This window comes from Anopheles ziemanni, chromosome 3, assembly GCF_943734765.1.
Source record: "Anopheles ziemanni chromosome 3, idAnoZiCoDA_A2_x.2, whole genome shotgun sequence".
Taxonomy (NCBI): Eukaryota; Metazoa; Arthropoda; class Insecta; order Diptera; family Culicidae; genus Anopheles; species Anopheles ziemanni.
The window spans coordinates 44,132,094-44,156,583 of record NC_080706.1 but is presented as its reverse complement, the minus strand read 5'-3'; the positions used below and the strand labels follow the sequence as shown (position 1 = coordinate 44,156,583).

The window sequence follows — 24,490 nt, the reverse complement described above, 5'->3', positions numbered from 1 at the left end:
GCGAGTTTGGACAGGTCATACAAATTATGTGCGCAAGACGGATAATTTCTTGAGAGAAACTTCAATTCATGAAATCTTCAAAATTGCCTATAAACAATAAATATTCATCTAAAATGACTATTTAGCTACTCGATCTTATAACACCCTTATTAGTATATCCCAACTGATTCATCCCACTTGTATTAATCGTTTTTGAACGAAGGCATCTTTAAATTCACTACAGGTTCATAATTTTAAAGTTGTTCTGGAAGGCCACAATGATTTTGTTTTCTTTAGTGAAAACTTCTTAAACTTAATAGAAACCATCCACAAATTTATATCCGGGTCAAAACTTTGATGTTAATGGGCAACATCTCTGAAATATAGGAAGATTCTCTCCAATAAAAGATTGCTATAACCGGGCAGCTCGTAGAAACTTTTTTGGCAAACGTTTGATCAACAGATGTGTGGCATTGCAAGACTGAAGTAAGATAAACAAAGAACGTTGTCGAGCTACCCATTGAATGTGGGATATTGGAAACGGGTCGCTGTAAACCCAAAATGCTTCTATTAGCAGATGATCGTAATGTTGATCGTAATGAGCGAGCAGCTTTCGAGGGTCAAGCTCAGTTTACAGTTTAACAAACTAAAATTTCTCACCTTTATTAAAAATACATTATTGTGATATAGTTTGATCGATCAATTGAATAAAAATATTTTAAAGAACAAAACGATAGTTCTTGTTATAGTTTATTGCATATTTCGTTGATTTAATCAACAAAATCGTGTTAATTCTTATGAATAATAATCTTAAAATCTTTTTTTTTCGAATTCAACCAAATGATAACATCAAAAACAATAGATATTACAGTTCATAAATATGTTCTGCTGAACAGTACCTTAACGAAATGATCGAGTTGGTGCAGATGCACAATTTAGCGTGTGTTTTTCGGAACAAGGATAATTTAAACAGTCCGACTTTAAGTTGCACAAGTAGAAGCCAAGATAGTACCGATTTTAGAGTATCATATGCCCAGTACATGTAGGCTTAAGTTTTGATTTTCCAACACATTAGAACTGGTTCCAGCTGTTGACCACACCTGTTCGCGGAAAAACAGCAACGAACAGAATAAATATCGCATCTTTCAACCGTAGAATCGCACTGGATGCAACATGGCCTTTGTTGTTGATGCTAAAGAAAAAGAAAAGTTGACAATAGAGGAAACGAGAAAAAGAAAATAACATATTAAAACATGAAGAAAAGCATAAGAAATTAAGCGATGAAATCCCAACAAAAAAACTGTGTTTATAAACAATAAAATCGTATAACAGTGAACTGATGATATTTCGTATTGAAAAAGTTACACACAAATGTTAAATGTAGACAAAACTTAAATATTACAAAACATATTAAAAGAAAATGAGTAAAATCACAAACAAATAAAACTTATTACACACAGAGCAAATGTATCAATGTTTCGAAACACAAAGATAAACAATTTGAACTAAATGAGAGCACACATTACTGCACAAATAAGCCACACATAACGCCAATATTAATCCAATTTCCGATTTTGCCGACAGCGACTTTACCATCTGATGCGACAAATCTATTCATCAACAGCAAACAACCATTACAGAAGAATGATCTCGATTCACACTGCTTTGGTGTAAAGCTGTCAGGGTTTTTGTTCATACTTTTGCATAGGTTTATTTTATCAGCAACTTTTGCAACCACCATAAGCTTTTGATGGAAAAAATAAATATGTTGAATAGTTTACCTATAGTTGAAAAAGATGGATGCTAACGATCATCCTCATGTGAAAACCTGCAACCGTTTTGCATGCTGTTTGTGTTTCTCGCCGAGCGATCGCTATGTAATGTTATGTATTTGAGAATGTGTAATAAATATTGCACCAATTACACCTCGCAAGGAACTTGTATTTGTTCGCCTGTAGGTAGTTATGTCTTTTTTTATCGTTCTTATTACGAGGTTCGTTCTCGGCGGGATCTGTTCTAACGTTTGCGTTGAATCAAAAACAACTATAAGGAGATACGATTCGAATGCACGATTAACAACAATTATTTACAACACTATTAACATAACATTGGTGAAACATGTTCGATTGCCTAGAAGCTCCTGGAAGGAAAGGTACACCTAATCGCTTCCTTCTCTGGGCGGGAACATTTGTGAGACATTAATAAAATTACGATAATCCTCCAGCCGAGTGTCTGTTTGGTGCGGAAACAATTAGAAAGGTATTTGTGTGTGTGAGTGTTTCTCGAGTTGACTTTTGGTGTGAACTTTGGTTCAAGGCGATTGTTTGCACAATAAAACAGCGGAGAGGATTTTTGTTGCATTGTAGGGACATGCTTTAGTGGCGACAATGGGCCGACAAATACGCGCACAGAAGTTTAGTTTGACTTTCGTTGACTAGTGGCTGCGAAAGGGAAGAAAGAAAAGGAAACCCCGTTAGTGTGACCCCAAGGTCGGTAGCATTACCTTTTTGTTGTTGTTGATGATATTGTTGTTGTTGGGAGGATAAGAGAATCAGTGTAGGATAGGGTATGTCGGAAATGGGGACCGTCGAGGATCGCTTAGCACCGAGCTTCACTCCTCCTTTGGGATAAGGTCTCGGAGCCGATCGGTCGATCAATGGTCTCCATGTCGGATTCCCCTGGATAAAAGAAAGGAACACGTTTAAAGGCCACCTCCGGAACGCTCGATGGTGATCTGCTTCTTCAGGCGTTCCTGTTCCTTGCGGATCTCCTCTTGCTCTGCAACCGCCGCGAACCGCGAATGCGACACGAAACCGGACTTGATCGCGGACATCATCTGCAGACGAAGGAAGAAAAGGGAATTTAGTTATTTCGCCTAGCTTAGTTTACCACCCATGTCGGCGAAAGTTTATCTCACCTGTAGATACTCCTCCAGCTCGACCTGTCCGTTCATGTTGGTGTCGATTTCCTTGAGGATGTCGTGCAACTCTTCGCCGGTCACCTCCGCATCGCCGAACGACTTCATGGCGCGCTTGATGTCCGTGATCGACACGTAGCCCTTCTTTTCCTTGTCGATCGTCTCGAACCGCTTCACGTACATGTCCACCTCGGGCTTGGAGAGGTTGATCGGAACCTTTTCCTTCAGCGTGCGGTTTGCCTGGTGTCCCATCTGTGTCTGCAGGAAGTGTTCGCACGACTTGATCTGGCGCTCCTTTTCGTCCTTCGACCACTTCAGTTCCTCGGCCATGATGTCGGCAATCATGGGCAGAGCCTCGATCGCAGCCTGCACGTTCAGGAACGACAGCCGAAGTCGGCGCGAAATCATGTCGACGCAGGTGCACGCGTACTCTCGGATGCCGTACCGTACCTCGGCGTCAATGTACGGGAACTCCGGGTGCAGCTTCTTGCCGATGATGGGCCACCGCTTACCGGTGAGCGTGGCCAGTTTGGCGACCGCGAACGCCCGATCACCGTACGAGATTGCCAGATGCTTGGCCACCTCTACCTCCAGCCCCAGATCCTGCACCAACCGGATGTACATGGTCGGCGTCCAACCCTGGGCGCCCTCGATCCACAGACCGTCGGTCACGCAGCCGCGCTCCGGCTTCAAGTTGCACGCCTTGATCGCCGCGTCGATCGTGTGCTCGGCCATGGCGCGGAATGTCGTCCACTTGCCGCCAGCGATCGTGACCAGCTTCGAGTCGCTCACGTGCACAATGTGGTTGCGGGCCAGCGATTGCGTGTCATCCTTGTTTGGGTCGGACACGAGCGGACGGATGCCGCTCCACGCCGACAGCACATCGCCACGGCGCACGTCCACGTCCTTGTTCAGGTAGTTCTTGATCTCGCTCAGGATGAACTGGATCTCGTCCTCGGTGGGCGTCGGCGTGCGCGTCACGTCGCATGGCGAGTCGGTCGTGCCCGCGATCGTGCCGTTCAGCCAGGGCAGGAAGAAGATCACGCGCCCATCGGAGGTGTCCGGATCGAGCAGACCCATCTGCTGCGGGCTGTAGTACCCGGGCAGGACGATGTGCACGCCCGAGCTCGGGCAGCAGATCTCCTTCACCGTCGGGTTGTCCATCTTGCGGATCGAGTCGGTGAACGGGCCGGTCGCGTTGATGACGCACTTCGCCTTGATCGTCCACTCCTTCTTGCTGATGTTGTCGCGCACCTTCGCACCACACAGCACCTCCTTGCCCGCCTCGTCCTTGCGCCTCAGCAGCTCCAGCACCTCGACGTGATTGGTGATGGCGGCACCGTGGCGGGCCGCAGTCAACGCGACCGCTAGATTCATACGCGCGTCATCCTGCTGCCCATCGTAGTATACAATCGCACCACAAAGCTTGTCACCTCGCAACATCGGGAAGAGCTCCAGGGCGTCTTCACGAGAGAGATAGTACGAGCTCTTCACGTTCCGGTCGCCAGCCACGAAATCGTACGCCTTAATGCCGACCCAGAAGTACGGGATTTGCCACCAACTGGAAAAGGAAATACATGAGCAATGAACATTTTGTTTCTGGATTGAATGCTATCTGAATTCCATGCAATGTGTTATTAGTGTTCAAAGAGGCGGATGAATCTATTCCAGCATCCTATGCGGAGGAATAATCGGGGCCCTACGAACCGTTCCATTGCTCTGAATGGCTTTATACTAAAGCCCACAGTTAGACTTATTTGTATTATAAGAGCTTGCAATTTTTATACATGTTTACAGCATTGTCATATGATAGCCCTCGGCAATTTTCTATATTCTCTCTCAGCTTTTCTAACGATACTAACACCGGATTCTCTACAGACGATCCTTTCATAGCTCCTTTACATATCTTACGAATATCACACGAATGATAATTGATCTATATAGGAAATATCAGGAGAAGAATCTTGGGGAAAGCTACAATTTCTGATTGGCTTTTTATTCAGATTAGATTTCCAATTATTTCTATAAATTCCTCATTCTATTTCCATGATGATGAAAATGTGAAAATGTTGAAATGAATCACATTCACAGAAGCAAACTAAATAAATTGAACATTTCCCTTTCTCCGAATCCTGCCTAATTATGGCCTGTAGATCCTAATCCAAAAAGGATAAATAATTTATATTGGCAACTACTTTATTAATATTTTTCTTCAATTAAATAACTTTATTCATCCGATGCCCTGGAACGTGATTGTTTGATTTTTCATTGTAGCGCAATACCTTTGAAATCGTTCTATCTAGTCAATAATCTTTGTTCAAATTCGCCTTCGATGAGGAAAATCATTTGAATAGATAACAATACAAATTGGTTTACTGATCGCCTGTGGAGCGCTTTTAGCCACTTCAAGCCGAACAAGACGAACGAAACTTTTAACACTTTAAAGGTGAAAATTACCAACGGTAAAGCAATATAAAAGTTTGCCAAAAATTTAACTACAAAAAAAAACATGATCGATTTCGCTCGCTGTCCGTTCGAATGCCCGGTTGTCGATGAACACTAAACACTATCGGTGGTTTCAGTCTAAGGTTTGCAGCCCGGGACCCAAAAAGTCCTCTCATAGGTAGATCCGCCTCTGCAGTGTGCAACTAGCAAAGATTTCTAAATGACCATGCTTCCCACATGCAATCTTATGTTTACTCATTCTGACTACCGACTTACTGATATTCTACATTAAAACCTTAACCTTGTTTTCTATTTAGTTTAAAAGCGTTTTTTTTTAAATTAAGTTGAACTGTAAGCGAGTTAAAAATTCGGCATCGCAAGTGGCACAAATTTGCATGAACGCACGTAACTTACGTGTAAACGGGCAGCATGATCGGCAACGGTCGCGTCAAATGTGGCGCCGAGCGCAACATCGAAGCACGCTCGTGCAGCGCCTCCTTCACCATCCGGTACTGTTCAATATCCAGCTGTCAAGAAAAGGGCATGATCACGAATCATTGTTAGCACTACATTTTGGGGGGAATGATTTTCGTTCCCGATCAATGGCTCACCCCAAGGATGGCTTTCTGCAGATACCGCACACCGCCGTGGATCAGTTTGGTCGAGCGCGACGAGGTGCCGCTGGCAAAGTCATCCGCCTCGACCAGCGCCGTCTTGAGGCCGCGCGTCACCGCATCCAGTGCACAGCCGGCACCGGTCGCACCGCCACCGATGATCAGCACGTCGTACTCCTCGCCGCTCTGCAGCACCCGGATCTGCTCCGATCGGGGCGGAAGGGTGCGCTTGCGGCGAACGCGCTGCATTTCCTCCATTTGAACCTGTGCAATAAAAAGGGTTGCATCACAGTTGACCGTGTTCAACTTATCCCTGCCACCGACTCTTACCTGATACTGGGGAGCATCTTTGTGCTGGAGGGCATAGGTAGACAGGGCGGCACCGATGGCGATGCCAGCAGCGGTTACACCGAACTTTCGTAGTCTTGAAGCCATAGCTGATTAGCAGGTTTGTGCGAACGGCTGTGCGATTAAAAAGAAGAATAAAACGTTGGGTCAGCATTTCATCGCTATGAAGGTGATCGACGATCGAATCAAAGGTCAGTTTTTTATGTCTCTGTTTTCTAGGATTTTCTACAAATACAGCTTATCTTCGCAGTCCACTTGTTGTGCACCTTCTTTTATCACTTGGTTGACATCTCGTATGATCCTGATCAGATAATGTGAGGCGAATACAAATGTCCTTGCCGTACTGACCTACAATCCTATCACAAGAGCATCGTGCTGAACAGCTTGCACGTGCTACCGCACCGATAAGACAGACGATAACATTCCGGTGTACAATTGCAACGTACGGCACGCAAACATCACACAACACTGCACATACGGGGTAAATTACTACAACTGCACATGCATTACTGGACCAGCGTCCGTGAACTTCAAAGCGCTTGTCGCCACTGCGACCGGAAAGGGTGTGCGTTAAAATTGAACATCACACGAGACACCTCCACCCTTTCCAAGGAGTGAAGGAGGAGTAATCAGTCAAGCCCGGGATGCAATAAATGAATTCGTTGCGTATCATTTAATGACATCATTACAGCGAATGTTAAGTCATTCCGGTGTTCTGATGCGTCAGTGTGTAGGACGCCTATTATAAGCCGGTGTTTGAAATACGTAATGAACAATAAGCACAACCACGTTTATTGCCCTATATTGGAGTTTGTTAGCTGAGATAAAGCGACCGATTGAAGGTCCCATTTTGTGTGAGGAAGGCTAGTTTTGGTAGTACAATATCTGCAAAGTCGATCTTCAAACGCACAGGCTAAACACACGTAATACCGCCCCATGAGACACGCCAAAGAGAAGTACATCCATCGCCTAGTAGAGGTCAAGTAAAGGAGATATCACACACGGGAAGGTGGCGCACGACAACAACGTGGGAATTGTAATTACTACATGGCGTTTTTGCCACGCGATTTCGCGAAAACGGGGCACGGGAGAGAAAGGGTGGGATTCGCGAACAAGAATTGTTTGTTTATGTGGGGGCAGGAAGATGGGGGCCCTCAAGAAATGTACTCCCCGAGCCGAGCTTTGGTGATGGTCGTGAAATCTCTCAACCGGAACGCAGCGCTTTTGGCTTTGGTTTGCAAACATGCCAACGGTAATGATGTTTGGCGGTTTGGTTTTGGTCGTTTTTGTTCACCATAAAATCAGAATGCGATTGAACGATGGAAGATCGAATCAAACCGGGAGATATTAAACCATAGAAGAATTAAGATTAACATGGGAATGCATGAAACTGTATGTGTGTATGATCGTGCTGGCTTCGACATTATGACATCATCGGCGTATGCTCAATGCCCTCGGGGGTTTGATGCCGACGCCGATGATTCACGGTGAGTCGGGCAGTCATTATACAGTACCGGATAGTTGTACATCGGCACTTGAAGCACAATCACGTTTTTATCGTGTTTATGATCGCATCGTTCGGTAAACGAGTTGGGAAGTTAGGCATGAAAGGAACAACAACGAAGATACTTAATCGTACGTAGAACCACGCAACATTCCTTCACCACCTTTCAGTCACGTGATAGTTGTTCGTGCTGGGACACATTTCATTTGGCAATGGTACAAACGTTTCAATAAATCGTAATCCTTCGGAAAGCTACCGACTGGCAAAAAACTCGTCCTCGTTTGACCGGCGATCGGCCGGTTAACCATCGTCTGCGGTCAGATCACACCAATCATTAACCGGCTTTGTAGGGGAAGTGACTTTCAAAGCGATTCCCCGGTAGACAAAACGGTGGGCTACCGCGACCGATCGTTAGATAATTAAAAGACCACAGCGTCCACTTGCCATTTGCAAACCCTAAGCATTCCGTTCTATTAATAAAGTGCAGCAGTGCGGCAAAATCAGACGGGTTGTACAATTCGGCCTGATCCGGTGATGTGGTGCTCTATTAGTTAGAGAGGTTTTTTTTTTCTCGATTACATAAATGATTGCCCATTGTAGCATACATCCTTCACTATCCCTTTCCGTTAAGACACAGTTTTAAATTGTCCTTAAATTATATACATTTTGCGTTTAAACACCATTTGCTTTTAACACCTTAAAACTGTCACTATTTGTAACGAACCCGTTACATAATAAAGTAATTTTAAAAAAATCCTTTTCTTTTACACTAGGCCACTACATGGGCCCTTTATCCGCACGTCTCACATTCGGTGGCACGCACTGTCGAACGACTTTGGAGCACTAGCGGTGACACCTCGATGCTGGACAATCATTCGCCTTTACCTTGACAGTTGCTGGGACAGTTGCGAAGGTTACGTCCAGTAGTGGGCACGTACCTTCTGTGGCCTCTTCTACAGGTGAAGGGACGAGCTGCTGATGGAGCTCCTACTCTAACTCTCTCTCTTCGTCGGTGCCTCGAAATGGCCCCGGTTGACGATCGAGACTCGACTCGAAGCGGCGATGTACGGTGAACGACTAGCGATCGGATACAACAACTTGGCACCAATACCCCACCGTGGTGCGCGCCAAGGGAGCACGGTCCCGCTCGTGTTTAGTCGTTCGAGATTACCGAGGTTCACCCATACCGCCATAAAACGCTGTTTAATTCGCGGTTTATTTACGTTGTACCGGCGCAAAAACTTACGCGATGGTGGTAAACTATTATATCATATCCTAGTAGGATCCGCTAGTCCGAATCGGATGCAGCTGATCACCGGTATTCGGTGGAGACAGGTGGAAATGATCGCACTATAAATAAACAACAGGTCCTGTCTTCAAGCGGAAAATAGAGATGTGCGGAGTATGCCAGAATGGTAGGAGGAGACAGAACTGTCTCTTTTGGATGCTATGCCCTACGGATCCTCTCATATGATTGATTCGATGCATTCGTTCTATGGGCGCTATAAGAAAAAATCGAGCTTCACAAAATACAGTAAGGATCCATTTTTCAACACACCCTTTTATAATTACTCAAAGTAATCCATGTTTTACACAGTATCACGATAAAAAACTGGTAATATTCATATTAATTAAATTTGATAACACTAGTTCTTGAATAGAGTGTGACAGAGATGTTCAAAGCAGAACGACATATTTTCTTGTAAGTAATTTAAAATAACATTTAACATGACCATGTGGCAGCATGATCAAATTGGGAGTTTAAAATTCTACCCTTTTTCTAAATCAAATATAATCAGTATATAAGCATTAGCCATCCCTGTATGATTCGTTAAGCCGAGAACGCGACATACACTGGTCTCATACGGATGTTACAGAATCGACCGTGAAATATAAAATAAGCTACAATTGACACACGATTGGGCAAAACCGGTGTTAAGCGGCTTGAGATGCACGTTGTAGACAATCTGATCTTATCATAGTACTGACTTGGCCACAGTGGTTTGCAGTGCACTAGAAAGAAGTGCATCAATTTCTCTTCCCCCCCCTATGTGACACAATGGACTAAGGATCTCCGGCGAGTTGACAAGGAAAAGGGGGATGATGGTTGGAACGGAACGGAACGAAGTCGTGTTAAGTTGTGCAATCGTGACAACCGCGGTTCTCTATGTGCTACTGATAGTACAGTTTTATCGATATGATGAGGAAGCGAACCAATTGCCCTCAGAGTCATTTATCTTACATCAATATTGGACGTAAATAATCGCGTAAGTTTACCAATGGTTGGTGTGTGTGGGAACTATTCAAAAAAGCTTTTTCTTTTGCGTTTATGGAGAAGTTTTATCGGTCACTGTCATTGACGAACGATTCAAGATACATTAGTATTAACCTAGTAAATTATTTCCTATCGCCTTTAGGAGATGCTTCTATCTGTTTGTCGATAATTAAGGACCTCAAAACTAATTTAAGTTGCCAAAACAATTACTTTGCAACTTGCTTTTGAAATCTGATCCAAATCGCGTTTCATTTCACGCGCCCTGCGAATGGTCAAAGTCAACGATGTCACAACGATTACTATTAACGATACACACTGCACAAAAATAGAACATATTCCGCATAACCAAACAACGAAAAGTGTTTATCGTAGGTGTCCCAGTCGCGTGGAAAACTTATGGGACGAAAGAAATAATTTTCGTTTAGCTAGCGACTCACTTCGATTTAACCTGTCGTTTGTTTTGATCAGAGAAGAACTATTAGATTCACGCCCTCGTAGGTATAGTTATTACAAAACACAACGAGTAGAAAAGCTGTACTCTACTGTGGCCGTGGTTTTACTTGATTCTCAGGAAAAATGTGCTTGGAAAATGTTACACAATTTCACTCTATCATAGCTAAATATTACAAAACATCAGAAACTACACAATGTTGACATAATTTGTCCTCAAGCTACTGACATTGAATCCCTCACCGACCACCGTCAATTGACTACTGCGGATTTTCAAGAGATGATTGCCGATTTTCTGAGTTCCTCAGCCAAGTTTTTCATTGTGAACGCTCACCGCGAGTTGGCGGTTCATCGAAACCTGTTCTCGCGATTAGAAATAAAAACATTCAAGTTCACGCGAGATGTAGCAGCTTGGATCGTGCGTTGGGGAAGCACAGCTCCCCATTGCCGGCTGGTGGGAGCATCTGTGTGGCAAGGAATTTGCTTGCATTTGGAGAATTCTCCACAGATTCTACCATACAGCGAAACATTTTTGCAAGCTCTTCTCAATACACATCCCATATGGTCTAGTGGCTAGGATATCTGGCTTTCACCCAGAAGGCCCGGGTTCGATTCCCGGTATGGGAAAGATTTTTTTAATTTTTTCATTATCAATTTTTAAGTTATTAGCGGTCTAGGGAGGTTTGAAAACAATTAAGTTCAGCCACAAAGTATGCTACCTTTTCCACCTATTTTTGTTACACAATGTTTGAACTCTCATTTGGCGTTCCTTTCGCGTCTACATAGACCGCTAATGCGCATGTACTACAAACATTAAGGTTCATTTTTAGCATCTGAAAACAATGTACAAGTTATATGAGAACCCCAAGGTAGAAAGGCGGTGAGAAGAAGAAGAACCCCAAGGAATATTATTTAAATTGAAATATCGTTATCATCATTAATAAGAATGGGTTCATAGAAATCCCTAATAAGAACCAAATTGTTAGCCTTAAAGGATAAATTGGAAATTATTTCTTTCTGTTGCAACCAAAGATACTATAGAATGAACCATCCCAAATAATATATTATTGTTCATTAACATTGCGCCCGAATTTTATCACTTTTAGCTTAGTGTTAAATTTTAAACACGATACTTCAAAATCCACTCACCAACCGAATAACCCATCTGTGCTGCAGACCGTAAAACGAACGCATGTTCATATTTTCTGGTGCAAAGTTCCGCTTCGATATCCGGGATCCGTTGTTTAAGCTCGTGATAGTACTTTACCGGTACCCAGCCATCCACAGTGCCGTAGTACAGCTTTATCCGCTGCTTGTTCTTCGTGAGCGTTTCTACGTCAAGCTCCTTGACCTTCTTCATTTCATCCATTGCGAGGAACCATATTTTATCAATCACATCCGGATTCATGTACTTGAGGCCGGTTCCAAGGTAGTATTTCGGAATACCATCCACCAGATAGTAAAGGTATATGATCCAGGTCCGTACAAAAAGTGGCAGTAGAGCGAACATGCGGTAGAACCAACGCAAGGCAGACCACACTGGGTTGACGAGTCTGGTAGCAATGAATCCGTTTTTCGATCCGGCCATACGCTCCAGCGTAGGAAAAAGAAAATAGCAATGTTGAACACGATCACTAATGTCAGGAATCTTCAACAACTCCAGCGCCATGTACGCTCCGATCGAATGACCAATGAGGTGTATTTTTACGTCCTCCGGAACGTATTTACGGATGAACTCTATTTTATGTTGCAGCTGGCCTTGTAAATTGTACAAATTTTCGTTCCCTTCCAAGGGTGGAACGGGCTTTTTGTACGGACTATCATCTGCCTCATCGTGACCTGCTTGACCTGAACAATCGAAAAGAGATAAAATTATGTAATTGTTGGGAACAAGCAATCAAAACTGGTTTCTTTACCAAAACAACCTACCAATGACCCACACAGGAAGCTCCTTGTTCAAGCACTCGTACACCGTCGATAGGAATTTCGTATAGAAGCCGGGCAAACCTGGGTTACCGGTGATGCACAGAACGATCTCTTTTTGGTCTCCGAGAGATTCTTCGATCCATTTGCCCCAAGTGAAGATGTGGGTTGGAACCTTTGCAATTACGGGGTATGATTCTTGCATATTTAAGCGGGAACTACACGGAACGTAAATGGATTTTCCTAGGAATGTGCCAACTGTACTTGCTCGTCTACCGAGACAACCAATTATTTTGCAAAACATGAACAATTGCTGAAAGGAACGAAGACCACTAGATTTGGCAGCCGTCACGAAGCCAAATGTCATTTTTGTCAAAACATAAACAACGTAACACGCAACGTAGGGGTAGGCAAGGCAATATGCACCTGTTAATGCAAAATTATAAATTTCTCGTTGTTATTTTCAAAATTACATGATGCCGATAGAGAATCCGGTTTAATCCGGGTTGAATCCGGATGAATCCATGTTAAATCCATGATGAATCCGGTTGAATGCGGTTGAATCCAGTTGAATCTGGGTTGAATCCAATTGAATCTGGTTGAAAAAAAACCATAATAAAATTCAAGATGTTCAAGTAAATTTTAACATAGAGTAGTAAAGCTTGCATAAATGCAACAGGACCTGTGAAACCCATAAACAAACTATTTCCAGTTAAATGAGTAATAGTTATTTTTTTAATTGCAGCTGGTGTATATTGCCCTACAGTGCACTAACATAAACAGGGAGGGTTTGTTTCCGGGATTGTTTTATTTTCGTTCGCTGCTGCTGTCAAACTTTAGCTTGCAAAACAGTGAAAACCTCAATAGAATCTCCAGAATACTACTCAGTGTGTGAAACGATTGGGAAAACCGGTTAAACTTACTTGTAGCTACTCAAACATGAGTGAAAATTCCAAAAACCTTAACGGAGAAGTGAAGCAAGAGAAAACGGAATCGAATCATGGCAGCAGTAGCAGCAGCAGCGGTGGTTCGCAGGAAACGACTCGTCAGGATAGCATCGAGCGAATCCTCCAGCGCAAACAGCGGGTACGAAACGAGCAAAACTTATCCATATTTTCGTAGTTCTATCCTGATTTTGAACTTTTAAACCCCCTTTTGCAGGTTTATCAACTTCCTCGAAATCAAAAATTAACCAAATTATCCATGTACTCATCGTGCCAAGCTGACCAGTGTCGATGCAGCGGATGGAAAACGCCGGAAGAGAACCGCCACAAGGATGTGGAGGTGGACTATTGTCCAGATTTCGGTGAGGAGTGTCGAAATCCCAACTGCAAGCACAGCTTGGAGACCCACATTCGCCATCTGGGTGACATTAATGAAGAACAAATGAACGAGCTGCTTGGTGCCATCGTGGATGTAGAGAACCTGTACATGAGCATGCTGCGAGAGGCCGACACAGACACAAAAAAGGTTTACGCTTACCTGTTCCGCCTGCTGCGTCAATGCATCCTTACTCGTACGCAAGCAGTCATACGCGGCCCATTGGGAGATCCTCCATTCGAGACACCGTCCATATCGAAAGCGGTTACAAACTTTGTTCTACACAAGTAAGCTTCATTTCTCTCTATCCTGTACTTCGATGAAACAAGACTCTCGAAATTTAGTTTATGTTGATAACACTCCTAGTCGCATAGAAAATTACAAAATAATGTTCCCCTTGAGATCTCCTCCGATTTATCTTCAAAACATCAACACGAGTGCATAAAGTCACCAATTTATTATTCACTTAGGTATGGCCACTTGCACCATTCGGAATTGGATTCCATGACGGAGGTAGCGAAAACTTTCCTCCACTGTCTCAATCACTGGAATTTCGAAGCTCCAAGTGCTCGTCAGGATCTAGTTAACCAGGAAGATGTGTCCAACTACAAGATCAACTACACCCGCTGGCTAGTGTTCTGTCATGTACCAGCATTCTGCAGCTCGCTGCGTCACTTCGAAACGTCGATCGTGTTTGGGCGAACGCTACTGAAAGCAGTGTACCAGTACGTCTACCAGCAACTGCTGGCCAAATGTAAAACGGAACGCGACCGGATGCCACCAGAGAAGCGCAGTATGCTGACGCAGCTACCGAAATTCCTCGAAGCGCTCAAGCAGGAAGTGGTCAATGAAGATTCACCCATTTGGACCCAAAACTTCAAACCCGCTGCCTCGCTGGTGTTGCACAAAAGCAAACGCCAGCATGATGGTTCCACGACGTCCACTGCTGGCAAGAAGCTGGGCGATGTGAAGCGCTTCAAGAAGGAATCGGATTGCGAGGACCTGTCCGATGAGGTGGTCTCGCGTGCGCTTAAACGTATCAATGATTCGAACTACGCCAGCCGGGCCGAGGTCGTATTTCCGCCAAATGCACCACGCGATGAGGCAGCGAAAGCGGAAGAAAATCGGCGTGAGATTGAATTCCACGTTGTGGGCAATTCGCTCACCAAGCCCGTCACGAAGCAGTCGATGCTGTGGCTGCTGGGCCTGCACAGCGTTTTCGCCCATCAGCTGCCAGGCATGCCGAGGGAGTACATTAGTCAGCTCGTTTTCGATCCGTACGTAATTTCGTTGTTTTACCCTAAGAAACACTCGCTCTGCATCTCGTAATTGATATCATTTGTTGAAAAATATTTTGATAGAAAACACAAAACATTGGCATTGATAAAGGAAGGCCGCCCGATTGGGGGTATCTGCTTCCGCACGTTCGCTACCCAAGGCTTCACGGAGATCGTGTTCTGTGCAGTTACGAGCAGCGAACAGGTGAAGGGCTACGGAACGCATCTGATGAACCACCTGAAGGATTACAGCACACAGCGAGGGATAAAACATTTTCTCACCTACGCGGACGAGTTTGCCATCGGGTATTTCAAGAAGCAGGGCTTTTCCAAAGACATCAAAGTGGCACGCCAAGTGTATGCTGGTACGTATGTTCGTCATCCATCGTCAGTGCGTACTACTGGTGGCTATTTTTACTTAAAACTCATCATTGTTTTAGGTTTCATCAAAGAGTACGAAGGGGCGACGCTTATGCACTGCGAACTGCATCCCAGCCTGATCTACACACAGTTCAGCTCAGTGATACGTAAGCAGAAGGAAATTGTAAAGGAGTTGATTACCCAGCGCCAGCAGGAAGTGCAAAAGGTACATCCGGGGTTAACCTGCTTCAAGGAGGGCGTCCGGAGCATCCCAATCGAATCGATACCGGGTCTGCGCGAGGTCGGTTGGCGTCCAACGTTCCGAGCCCAACGGACGGCACGCCCACTCGAAGAATCGGCCGATCCGGACAAGCTGGCCAACTCACTGAGCGGAGTTTTGCTGGCCGTCCGACAGCATACGGCCGCTTGGCCGTTCCTGAAGCCAGTCAACCAGGCCGAAGTGCCGGACTACTACGATCACATCAAGTACCCGATGGATCTGAAAACGATGACGGAGAGGTTGAAAAATAAGTAAGTTTGTGTAACTGAAATAGCGGATGGTTTTAATTTTATAAATATTATTTGTCTTGTTTAAGGTATTATGTTACGAGACGCCTATTCATGGCCGATATGGCTCGTATTTTTACCAACTGTCGACTGTACAACTCTCCAGAGACAGAATATTATCGGTATGTAGAACTTTCGTATACTATTTAAATCAAGTAGCCAATCATAAAAACAAGACATTCTACAATGGCCCCTCTCTTCTCAACAGCTGCGCCAATACCCTGGAACGCTACTTTCAAACCAAGATGAAAGAGATTGGTCTGTGGGATAAATGATGTCCGCTTAATAAGCTCGATCGTGCAAACCTTCACGCAGACGAAAAAGATGCCGATGACGAAGAAGAAGACGATGATGATGACGACGATGACGACGATGATGACGACGACAACAATAACGACGACGACGACGGAGGCAAGGCGAGCGCAGCAGGCAAGGGTGATGGCGGCAAACGGGTTAAAGATGAAACCGTTGCGGAGTTAGCGACCGAAAGCGACGCTCCAAGAGATACCGACGCCGGTGAAACGGTGACGGTGGGTGACCATAGGAAAACTTACAAAAAGGCCCCGGCCGCCGATCGGCGCTGTAGCTATCAGGCGTATGGGAATGTTTACGGGCAGCCGGAAAACAAAATAAACTACGGCAGAAAAAGCATCCCGGGTGGTGCCAGAAACTCCGCATCGACAGTGAGTATGTCCTGCACTACACTTGCCTCAGTCTCCGGATTGCAGGGATCGGTTGCTAAAGAGGATGTTTTAAAGGCTGCTACTTTGGGCTGTTTAGAAGGTGAAAACATTAGCAAAGATTGATGAAATGATTGTTCGATCGTCTATACTACGACGCTAGGTCGTGGAAGGTTCAAATGATACTTTAAATTCAGTCACAGCAAAAAAACATAAATATTTGATAATTGAATATTACTTTGCGACCTATGGATATCTAAAATAATCGATAATCTTCATCCCGGATATTATTCAACCCTAAAAAATCATGAGAAATCGAATGAGTAAAGAACTTAAAATCTAAGGGCTATAAGGAAGTAATTTAAGAGCTTTCTACTTTTAAATAGCTCAATGATCAATCCTGTTGAAAGTATGAAATAAAATATGAAACAAATAAACCTTCATTAATGCAGCCAATCATTTCTTATTGTAGACCGTAAAATAATTTCCGAACTAAGAGGCCAGACAAAACCAAAAATACTGTGCCGTGATCGGACAATCTTCTCACGTACGTATGCAGAAAAGTCTTGTAAGCCATAGGGTGGGTAGATGACGTTACCGAAGACGTTGGTCCGAGCTTGAGAAGTTCTTTGAACATCGACTGTTTGATCTTGCGATGCGCTCCACGCTCATAAATGAGACGTCTCATAATATTGAGACATCATCGGGGCCAATTAGTTGATGATCGTTTAATTACCCTGTTATTGACCGTTCATCGTGCTGTATCACGTTACTATTTCCCGGCAAGCATTGATTACAACAGAAGCGACGAAGTGAAACCTGTTGTGATGATTTTAATCATCGTTAATTATCAAACAAACTCGTTACAGTTATTGATAACTCTGTATCGAAATGCAAGTATCAAACATTTTTAAATAGTGGCATCAACCTCGCATCGATTGTAGTACAGTGTAAACACTGATTGTGTAGAGTGTCTGCTGTTAAAAAATACCCAGCCCTTCTTCTTCTGTATTAGAATAAAAAAGATAAATCTTCCATTCGATATCGCTAACGTTACGTAAGGCAATGCGGGGACTGCAGCAGATCATACGAGCCTGTTAGAGAATGGTTTTTATAGGAAAGGTGGTACCGATCGTGTGTTGTGCAGTTTGGTTAATATTTATGCAGCAGCAAGCATTCGTAAGTATGGATTGTTACACGGACAAATTGTTGTTTCGCGACACTTCCAACTTACTAACTACACAGGAAAAGTATTAAAAAAAATTCAAATTTTGTACTCAATCGCTCGCCACGTGACATGCGCAGGGAATCGATCAGGTGCAGCTGGAAAAGACCGCCCGGACATTTCGCAAGGTTTGCCAACCGAAACATAAAATTTCTGATGGTACGATAAAAGTTGCATGCTGCATACATAAAACTAATCACTCCTTCGATGTTGGTTCCTCCCACTCGTCAAGATGTTGCCGACGACGTTAACCGCGGGATCTTTGCGGAAACGAAGGAGTTCAAATGCTACATCAGCTGCCTGCTGGAGATCATGCAAGTGGTGCGCAAAGGAAAGGTAAACTATGAGAAATCGCTTCGGCAGATAGACACCATGTTGCCAGAGCATATGAAGCCATCATTTCGGGCCGGTTTGGAAGCGTGCAAAAGTGTCGGTAAGTAAATTTTTCGCCCGTTCCGACTTGGAATTTAATCGATGTTCTGCTACTCTATTTCCTATTTTTTTAGCGCAAGGTGTTAAGGATCACTGCGAAGCGGCTACCATTCTTTTACAATGTTTCTACAAAAACAACCCCATGTTTATATTTCCATAAGCATATGGAGCGGAGGGTGATGGGTTTTTGGATGAGAGATAACTGTTTAAATATATTTCTAATATTCAGATAGTTACAAAAATTGTGTATTGCAACTGAAAATGTTTATCTTAAAAGCACAAACACATTTTGCTTAAACACAACGCTTAAAAGTTGGGAAAGAATAATTAAAAATATGAGTGCATGGAACGGATGGTCACTTCACTATGCAAAACGGCGCACAATTTCCGCGCCCCAAAGTTCCCCAACGAAAGCAACAGTGGCACACAGCAATCCAAAGCCCAGTATGCAAAAGGCTCCTAAAAAATGGTCTACTCTAAGGGTCACAATTACACCATCGGCGTGCCGGTGTAATCTCGCTTGTTCGATATTGCGGAACACGTCCGTCGGTAGGTAGCGGATGGCGACCGTGGTTCCCCAGTGGTACAGGATCCCGGACTGTTGCACCTGCAGTATGTACGCATTTAGGACCTCCCGTAATGGGTTCGTTTTGGTCATGAGTGCGGCACAGTTCTGAAAGTAGATGTCGTCCCGAAGTGCCTGGAACATGGTTGAGGTGTCGCGGTCAAGAAAGTTGCTCGGAGCGAAGTTCCCATGCTGAGCCTGCTCGATGATGAACGCACTGTCACCAGCTCGGGTAAGCCGTTGCGTTTCCTCCAGTGTGGCCACCTTGAAGGTGGTCAGAATTTGCTTCAAATGAGGCTGAAAAAACCAACGAGACTGTGAGTGGCGGAGACCACGAACTATTGGTCGAACTTACCTCAGTGGCGTTTAAAATTTCCTCAGTACAGTAAGGTGTCGGTCCGTACCACCACATACCGTTCGCGGCAAAGTCTACCACGGTGTCGATGGACTTTTCGTACTGTGGAACGGTCATCACACTGGCCAGACCGCCGCTGTACAGGTTGCTCACCATGAAACCGGCCAACAGCAGGGAGGCAAACAGAAACACACATGACCACAGATCACTCCGAACCGGGGAGGACTGGGCGACGAAAAACCCAACCATCATAAGGACCACCTCGCTTAGGGGTAATTGCTCGGACGTGGGCATCTCCTGCCCAGATATAACTCGAAGCAACCGATATCGGATCTTGCCTGCAGTCCATGCTACTCCGCTGCCAACTACGAATGTCATAATAACGGCCGTCCAAAGGGGCCACGAGAATGAAAGAAACGGTGTACGCCAGAATGGTAGCATGCGAGGCTTGGGCACTAGAACTGTTACTCCCGATCGACTGATCGAAGCTGTATACGCGATAAAGCTGTACGGTTTGTTCCAGAGGAAGATGGCTGCGAGAGCGATATCCGTGCGTCGTTCAGCAACACTACCGAGGATTCCGATGCCAGTTCCATTGGGATAGACGTCACCCCATTCATTTTCGTCGTCTGAAAATATCAAGGCGACTATTACATTTCTTACACTCACCAGTCGCCAAAACATATAATCGACCTGGTAAAGCTAATATGGTACAGTTTCGCCGTTCACAAAATGACACCACAAGCAGCAGCTCAGTACCATCCAGGAGTATCGATCGTTCTCCCGTTACAGAATCGAAAGCATTACCAAGTCCAGGATCCTACGGAAGAAAAAGCAATGGATTCTAGATGACTATCATCACATCCGGAGAACGATCTCACCACTCGCCACCAGCCGGTAAAGGGGAGATAGTTGCAGGTGGCCATCCGGAGCACGTATCCATCAAGATCCGTTGATTTGTCGGGAAAAAACATCCCTCTTTCCCAGTCGCTCCAATTTATCGGCAGCTGGCGGAGTGTTATGTTGAAAGGCTCATGTGCGCCAAAGTATTTAACCTCAGTTGTATAGCAACAAGCGGCCCTCCTATCGTCGTCGTACACAACTATCAGTACGTTTATTATCTCTATACGAAGGTTTGTAATAGTCGGAAAAAAATGTTCCAGATCCGAGATATCAAGCATGAGAAACCCTAGTCTTACCACGCAACGCCTCGTGAGTCACCACCCGGTTGAACACTTCCTGTTGATTGCGTTCGGTCACGAGCAGGATCAATCGTTTATCCAACGACCGTTGTTCCGATAAGTCGTGTACGGGCATATACAAGTCGAGCACCTGCACTATTCCCGGCTCGTCCACCAAAAACGCCTGACATCCGTTGTCAATGGCGCGTTGCAGATTTTCCTCCAGGCTGCCTTCGTCGACCGTGAGTTGAATTTTACCAATCGAAACATTTTCAAGAAAATCATGGCCTACCGTGCAGAAACTGTAGTACTGCGAGAAGTATTTCAAAACTATGAAACGGAGCAGGATCCCCAGCACTGGACGTGCACCAAAACTAGAGTCAATCCAGAATGTGCTTTGCGTTGCGTTGTCCATAGCGAAATGAGGAACCGAAAGGCAATCTAAACCACTCATGTAACCTATTTATACAACTAACAGACTAATTTCTTGATCGATCCTGGTTACTCTGTACCTGTGGAATTATGGTTCATCCTCGTTGTTTCGAGTCCTACTATAAGTAGGCCATTACGAGGAATGCAAATCAAAGACAATTTGCTTGCGTGTATTGCTTTAGTTGGCATGGCAGAAATTACTGTTATTAGGACAATTAAACGTGCTTTTTCTACAGATGGTACCAACACAACTGGCTGGTCAAACATGTTTTTTTAATAAAAGCAAATTAGTTATTGACAACAAGTGCAGCAAAAAAAGGATAACAACATGATTGACTGGATCAATTCCTGGGCGTCGTCTTATTATTATCTTCATCTGCAGACTAAATATAGCATTACCTAGAAATACAACATTCAATAAATTCTTCGAAAAAATAGCGCACAAACTGTAAGTCACATTTGAAGCTTTTTAGAGTAGTTTTTTTTATTAATTTAACAACTTGCACCGGACCCAAACGAACTTTTGCTAAGCCATTTCGTACGATAATCATACAAAAAAGTATTTAGGATTGTTCGCGTGTATGCATTTTAGTAGTGCATAAGCGGCCTCACAGGGATTTTTGATGCCATTTGCTAAGAATAAAATACAAATCGTAAAGACAAACGATTAAATCGTTCCCACAGACCTTCACTACCAAACATTCGCTTACCAGCGTCTCGGCAAAGACGGAACGCACTAACCGTCGGTTCGGCGATATCAGAAGGAATTAGCAATTCGATCTGCTTTATGGCACTATCTGCCGTGACTTTCCCTTTTTTCATCTGAACAAAGGGCAGAGAAACGCAAATGGTTACTAGCTGTATGATGGAAGATGAAATAGAATTTACCGCCTGCATCATTTCCAGCACACAGTTTGCGTAGCATTTGAGGTCCTTACTGTCGGCAAACTCTCCCCGGCCCAGCCCATCGACGAGCTGCTCGCTGGCTTTATGCTTTCCGATGCAAACCAAACGCATCATGGCACTGGTCTTTGCCATCTGATCGACGGTTGATTGCTACGGGAAGAAATCGTATAGGCAGTTAAAAGACAGTTTAATGGCTAATTTCAACCACATTATCACACACGCTTCGACCGTCTTCGACTAGGAGCACGATGATCAGCAGGTAAGTGATGCGGAATTTGACCGATAAATCCATTGATAGATGAATTGGACGTTGTCCAAAATGCGAGCCTAAATCACACTGAATACTACGGTTAGGCAGGGCAAATCAAGTTGGTTTTATACTAAACACGCAAAGAATGACATGGAAATCAACCTCAGTGGGCGGGTTTCGATGGTCCATCGGATTAAGATGTGAGAATAGTTGTTGCTTCATTGAACAGGAAATTGTGTCAGCGAATTGCCATTTCTTGGTCCATCATTAGCGACGTGATATGCGGGTGGAAAACAAATAAACGGCGAACAACAACGGAAAGGGTGACATTGGAGACACCAACAGCTGAATTAATAATGAATGCATGTTTTACAAATCGGCTTAGAAATTGAGTAATTAGTTGATTTCCTTTTTTTTGCTACAAAACTAAACGAATTTATTTAAGCATAACATAGTTTTATATACTTTTGACTATGGTTGAAACACATTTCCTAACATGTACCCGAACAGCTGGGGCGGTATTGGAGTGTATACAGTGGTTGGTAATACCGATGGACGCGTTTTTTGTGTGCGCTTAGGTGTCTTTTCATCTAGGGAGGGACTTCCTGTCTTGTGTAACACTCTACGTGCGGCATCGAAGAGAAGAAAGAGAGATCATCGCCATCGAGCAAAGCACCATATCATCGTTGGCTCTCGTCGTAAAACAGGATGCCACTACTAAGTTGCACGCCCCGGTCTACAGCCGCTCCTGCTGGAACCGGCCACGATTGCGAAGTTTTTTCAGGCACAAATAGAGCAAGCCCACCGACAGCACAATCAGTGGGATTCCGATACCGATGCTAGCCACGATCAGTACGAACGCGGACAGTTCCTCGGCCGGTGGCATACCGTACCCGACCTGGAATGTCATCGTTGTGTAGTTGGTCTTACGGTAGAAGCCGTCCTCACTGACGCCGAACGAAACGTTCATGCCCTGCACTAACCGCTGCCCCAGACTGTTACCGTACAACGCGTAGGCCAGTGTCGTGTTGAGAGCCACCGACGGCGAGTCAATCGTGACCGGTTGGCTTTGACGTGTCTCGGTCGAAAAGGCGATCTCCCGCTCCGGATGGGTGTACGAAACGGGCCGATACTCCATGTAGCCACCGGCAGAGAAGGTGAAAGCACCGGGTGAAAGTACGTCTACGATCTCGAAGATGCCGGGTGTGTGCTCATCGTCCAGTGTTTTACGCTTCGTGACCTCGAAGTGCGACGAAACCGCGGCCTGTTCCGAAACGACAAAGAGCAGCTCGACGGCGAAACGTGGATTCGCAAATCGGTTCGTTATGTTGTTGAACACGATGTCGATTTGGGTGGAGTTGGATGTGTGCAGCAAGTGAGGGAAGTCCATCCCGTGATCCTGGGTAGAGTACGCATTTAGCTGAACAATGAAGAGAAAATTATTATTCTTCTACAGCTCTACTCTTTTGTGGCTCTTATGAAACACCGTATGTCGTGGATTGTATGGGGTATGATAGAGTTTGTTGATCGATTCTTGACGCATACCTTGAACAGGAAATCATCGCCTGCATTGATAGCCATCATAGCATCCTTTTCGTTCGACCAAAGCAAGTTCCGATTCCATGTGAAATTGTGTGGGTCGTAGACGAACACTTTGCTACCCGCATCCAACATCGCCCGATCGTCCGCATCGTCGTACTGGAAAATCTGTAGTTACGCCCCATGGCGTGTGAAAGAAAAAAAATAAACACATTTTATCAGCGTTCCGCAGAACAACGCATACACTACAGCATTCAGCACGCCCTATTTCTTCGCCGTCGGGGACTCACCCGATTGATGACGGCCATGAATGTGTACCGAGGACTTTCGGTGAAGTTGACCGATCCGGGCTTGCTGTCGAATAATGCGGCCCAGTCAACCTGGAACTGGGCGCCTTTCCCCGTGAGCGCCACCAGGATAGTCGGTTTTCCGGTAAAGTCCCAAACGTAGTGGATGGTATCGGTGTCGGATTCCGCTGCGATGTGGACGAGCGTTATGTCCGTACGATTATCGCATATGAAACAGCCCGGATTCAGCGTCGCCTTTAACTAAGGACACCAAGTAAAAGAGGATGAATGGATTGTTGATGATAGTATGGTGGATTGTTAGAAGGGGATTAACTGTTACTACGCTGGCTCAACGAAGTTCTACGAAGCACAATTAATCCATTTCTTTGAAATAACTTTTTAACCTCTGTGTATGTATCGACCTACTTTTCGCTGTAGTTTGTTGGACTCATCACAAAGGGTACTGCTGATGCAAAACAGCGATATCACAGTGATTGTAAACGCAATACGCGTTCCTGCCATATTTATCGGAATATGATAAACGGCATTCAGATCTATACTACTTCAGACTACACGGCCGAATTTGCCTGTTCATGTGAAAAAAAACAACCCAAGCCAACTTATTGCGATTCCCTATACAAAGGCACTTTTATTCCATG

General features: G+C 44.6%; 7 protein-coding genes and 1 non-coding gene across 8 annotated transcripts; 3 read left to right on the top strand and 5 right to left on the bottom strand.

Annotated features, from left to right (window-relative positions):
* Positions 1-2,286: 2,286 nt before the first annotated feature.
* LOC131286276 (glycerol-3-phosphate dehydrogenase, mitochondrial) lies at positions 2,287-8,856 on the bottom strand. The gene is made up of 7 exons (XM_058315207.1): positions 8,746-8,856; positions 6,286-6,417; positions 5,953-6,219; positions 5,756-5,868; positions 2,897-4,457; positions 2,692-2,815; positions 2,287-2,420 (listed from the first exon to the last, which is right to left on the bottom strand). The coding sequence occupies exons 2-7, from the start codon at positions 6,388-6,390 to the stop codon at positions 2,395-2,397; spliced, it is 2,196 nt and encodes a 731-aa protein (XP_058171190.1). The 5' UTR covers positions 6,391-6,417; positions 8,746-8,856; the 3' UTR covers positions 2,287-2,394.
* A 2,231-nt stretch (positions 8,857-11,087) lies between these two features.
* Positions 11,088-11,159, top strand: Trnae-uuc (transfer RNA glutamic acid (anticodon UUC)). The gene has a single exon. It is a non-coding gene; the product is annotated as a tRNA-Glu (tRNA).
* Positions 11,160-11,577: 418 nt separating this feature from the next.
* Positions 11,578-12,744, bottom strand: LOC131287377 (lipid droplet-associated hydrolase). The gene is made up of 2 exons (XM_058316420.1): positions 12,462-12,744; positions 11,578-12,380 (listed from the first exon to the last, which is right to left on the bottom strand). The coding sequence occupies exons 1-2, from the start codon at positions 12,658-12,660 to the stop codon at positions 11,653-11,655; spliced, it is 927 nt and encodes a 308-aa protein (XP_058172403.1). The 5' UTR covers positions 12,661-12,744; the 3' UTR covers positions 11,578-11,652.
* A 583-nt stretch (positions 12,745-13,327) lies between these two features.
* Positions 13,328-16,381, top strand: LOC131286574 (histone acetyltransferase KAT2A). The gene is made up of 7 exons (XM_058315545.1): positions 13,328-13,541; positions 13,617-14,062; positions 14,246-15,052; positions 15,137-15,417; positions 15,493-15,943; positions 16,009-16,101; positions 16,188-16,381. The coding sequence occupies exons 1-7, from the start codon at positions 13,395-13,397 to the stop codon at positions 16,252-16,254; spliced, it is 2,292 nt and encodes a 763-aa protein (XP_058171528.1). The 5' UTR covers positions 13,328-13,394; the 3' UTR covers positions 16,255-16,381.
* Positions 16,382-17,763: 1,382 nt separating this feature from the next.
* LOC131284828 (general odorant-binding protein 72) lies at positions 17,764-18,476 on the top strand. The gene is made up of 4 exons (XM_058313688.1): positions 17,764-17,838; positions 17,965-18,043; positions 18,117-18,317; positions 18,391-18,476. The coding sequence occupies exons 1-4, from the start codon at positions 17,764-17,766 to the stop codon at positions 18,474-18,476; spliced, it is 441 nt and encodes a 146-aa protein (XP_058169671.1).
* A 204-nt stretch (positions 18,477-18,680) lies between these two features.
* Positions 18,681-20,832, bottom strand: LOC131284827 (glutamate receptor ionotropic, delta-1-like). The gene is made up of 5 exons (XM_058313687.1): positions 20,436-20,832; positions 20,118-20,359; positions 19,930-20,056; positions 19,237-19,865; positions 18,681-19,178 (listed from the first exon to the last, which is right to left on the bottom strand). Exons 1-5 carry the CDS (start codon positions 20,830-20,832, stop codon positions 18,681-18,683), a joined length of 1,893 nt encoding a protein of 630 aa, XP_058169670.1.
* Positions 20,833-21,396: 564 nt separating this feature from the next.
* Positions 21,397-22,047, bottom strand: LOC131284826 (general odorant-binding protein 72-like). The gene is made up of 4 exons (XM_058313686.1): positions 21,976-22,047; positions 21,738-21,905; positions 21,560-21,671; positions 21,397-21,482 (listed from the first exon to the last, which is right to left on the bottom strand). Exons 1-4 carry the CDS (start codon positions 22,045-22,047, stop codon positions 21,397-21,399), a joined length of 438 nt encoding a protein of 145 aa, XP_058169669.1.
* Positions 22,048-22,424: 377 nt separating this feature from the next.
* Positions 22,425-24,450, bottom strand: LOC131287614 (glycosylated lysosomal membrane protein-like). Its single transcript, XM_058316678.1, has 4 exons — positions 24,258-24,450; positions 23,835-24,092; positions 23,551-23,712; positions 22,425-23,425 (listed from the first exon to the last, which is right to left on the bottom strand). The coding sequence occupies exons 1-4, from the start codon at positions 24,351-24,353 to the stop codon at positions 22,742-22,744; spliced, it is 1,200 nt and encodes a 399-aa protein (XP_058172661.1). The 5' UTR covers positions 24,354-24,450; the 3' UTR covers positions 22,425-22,741.
* Positions 24,451-24,490: the final 40 nt, after the last annotated feature.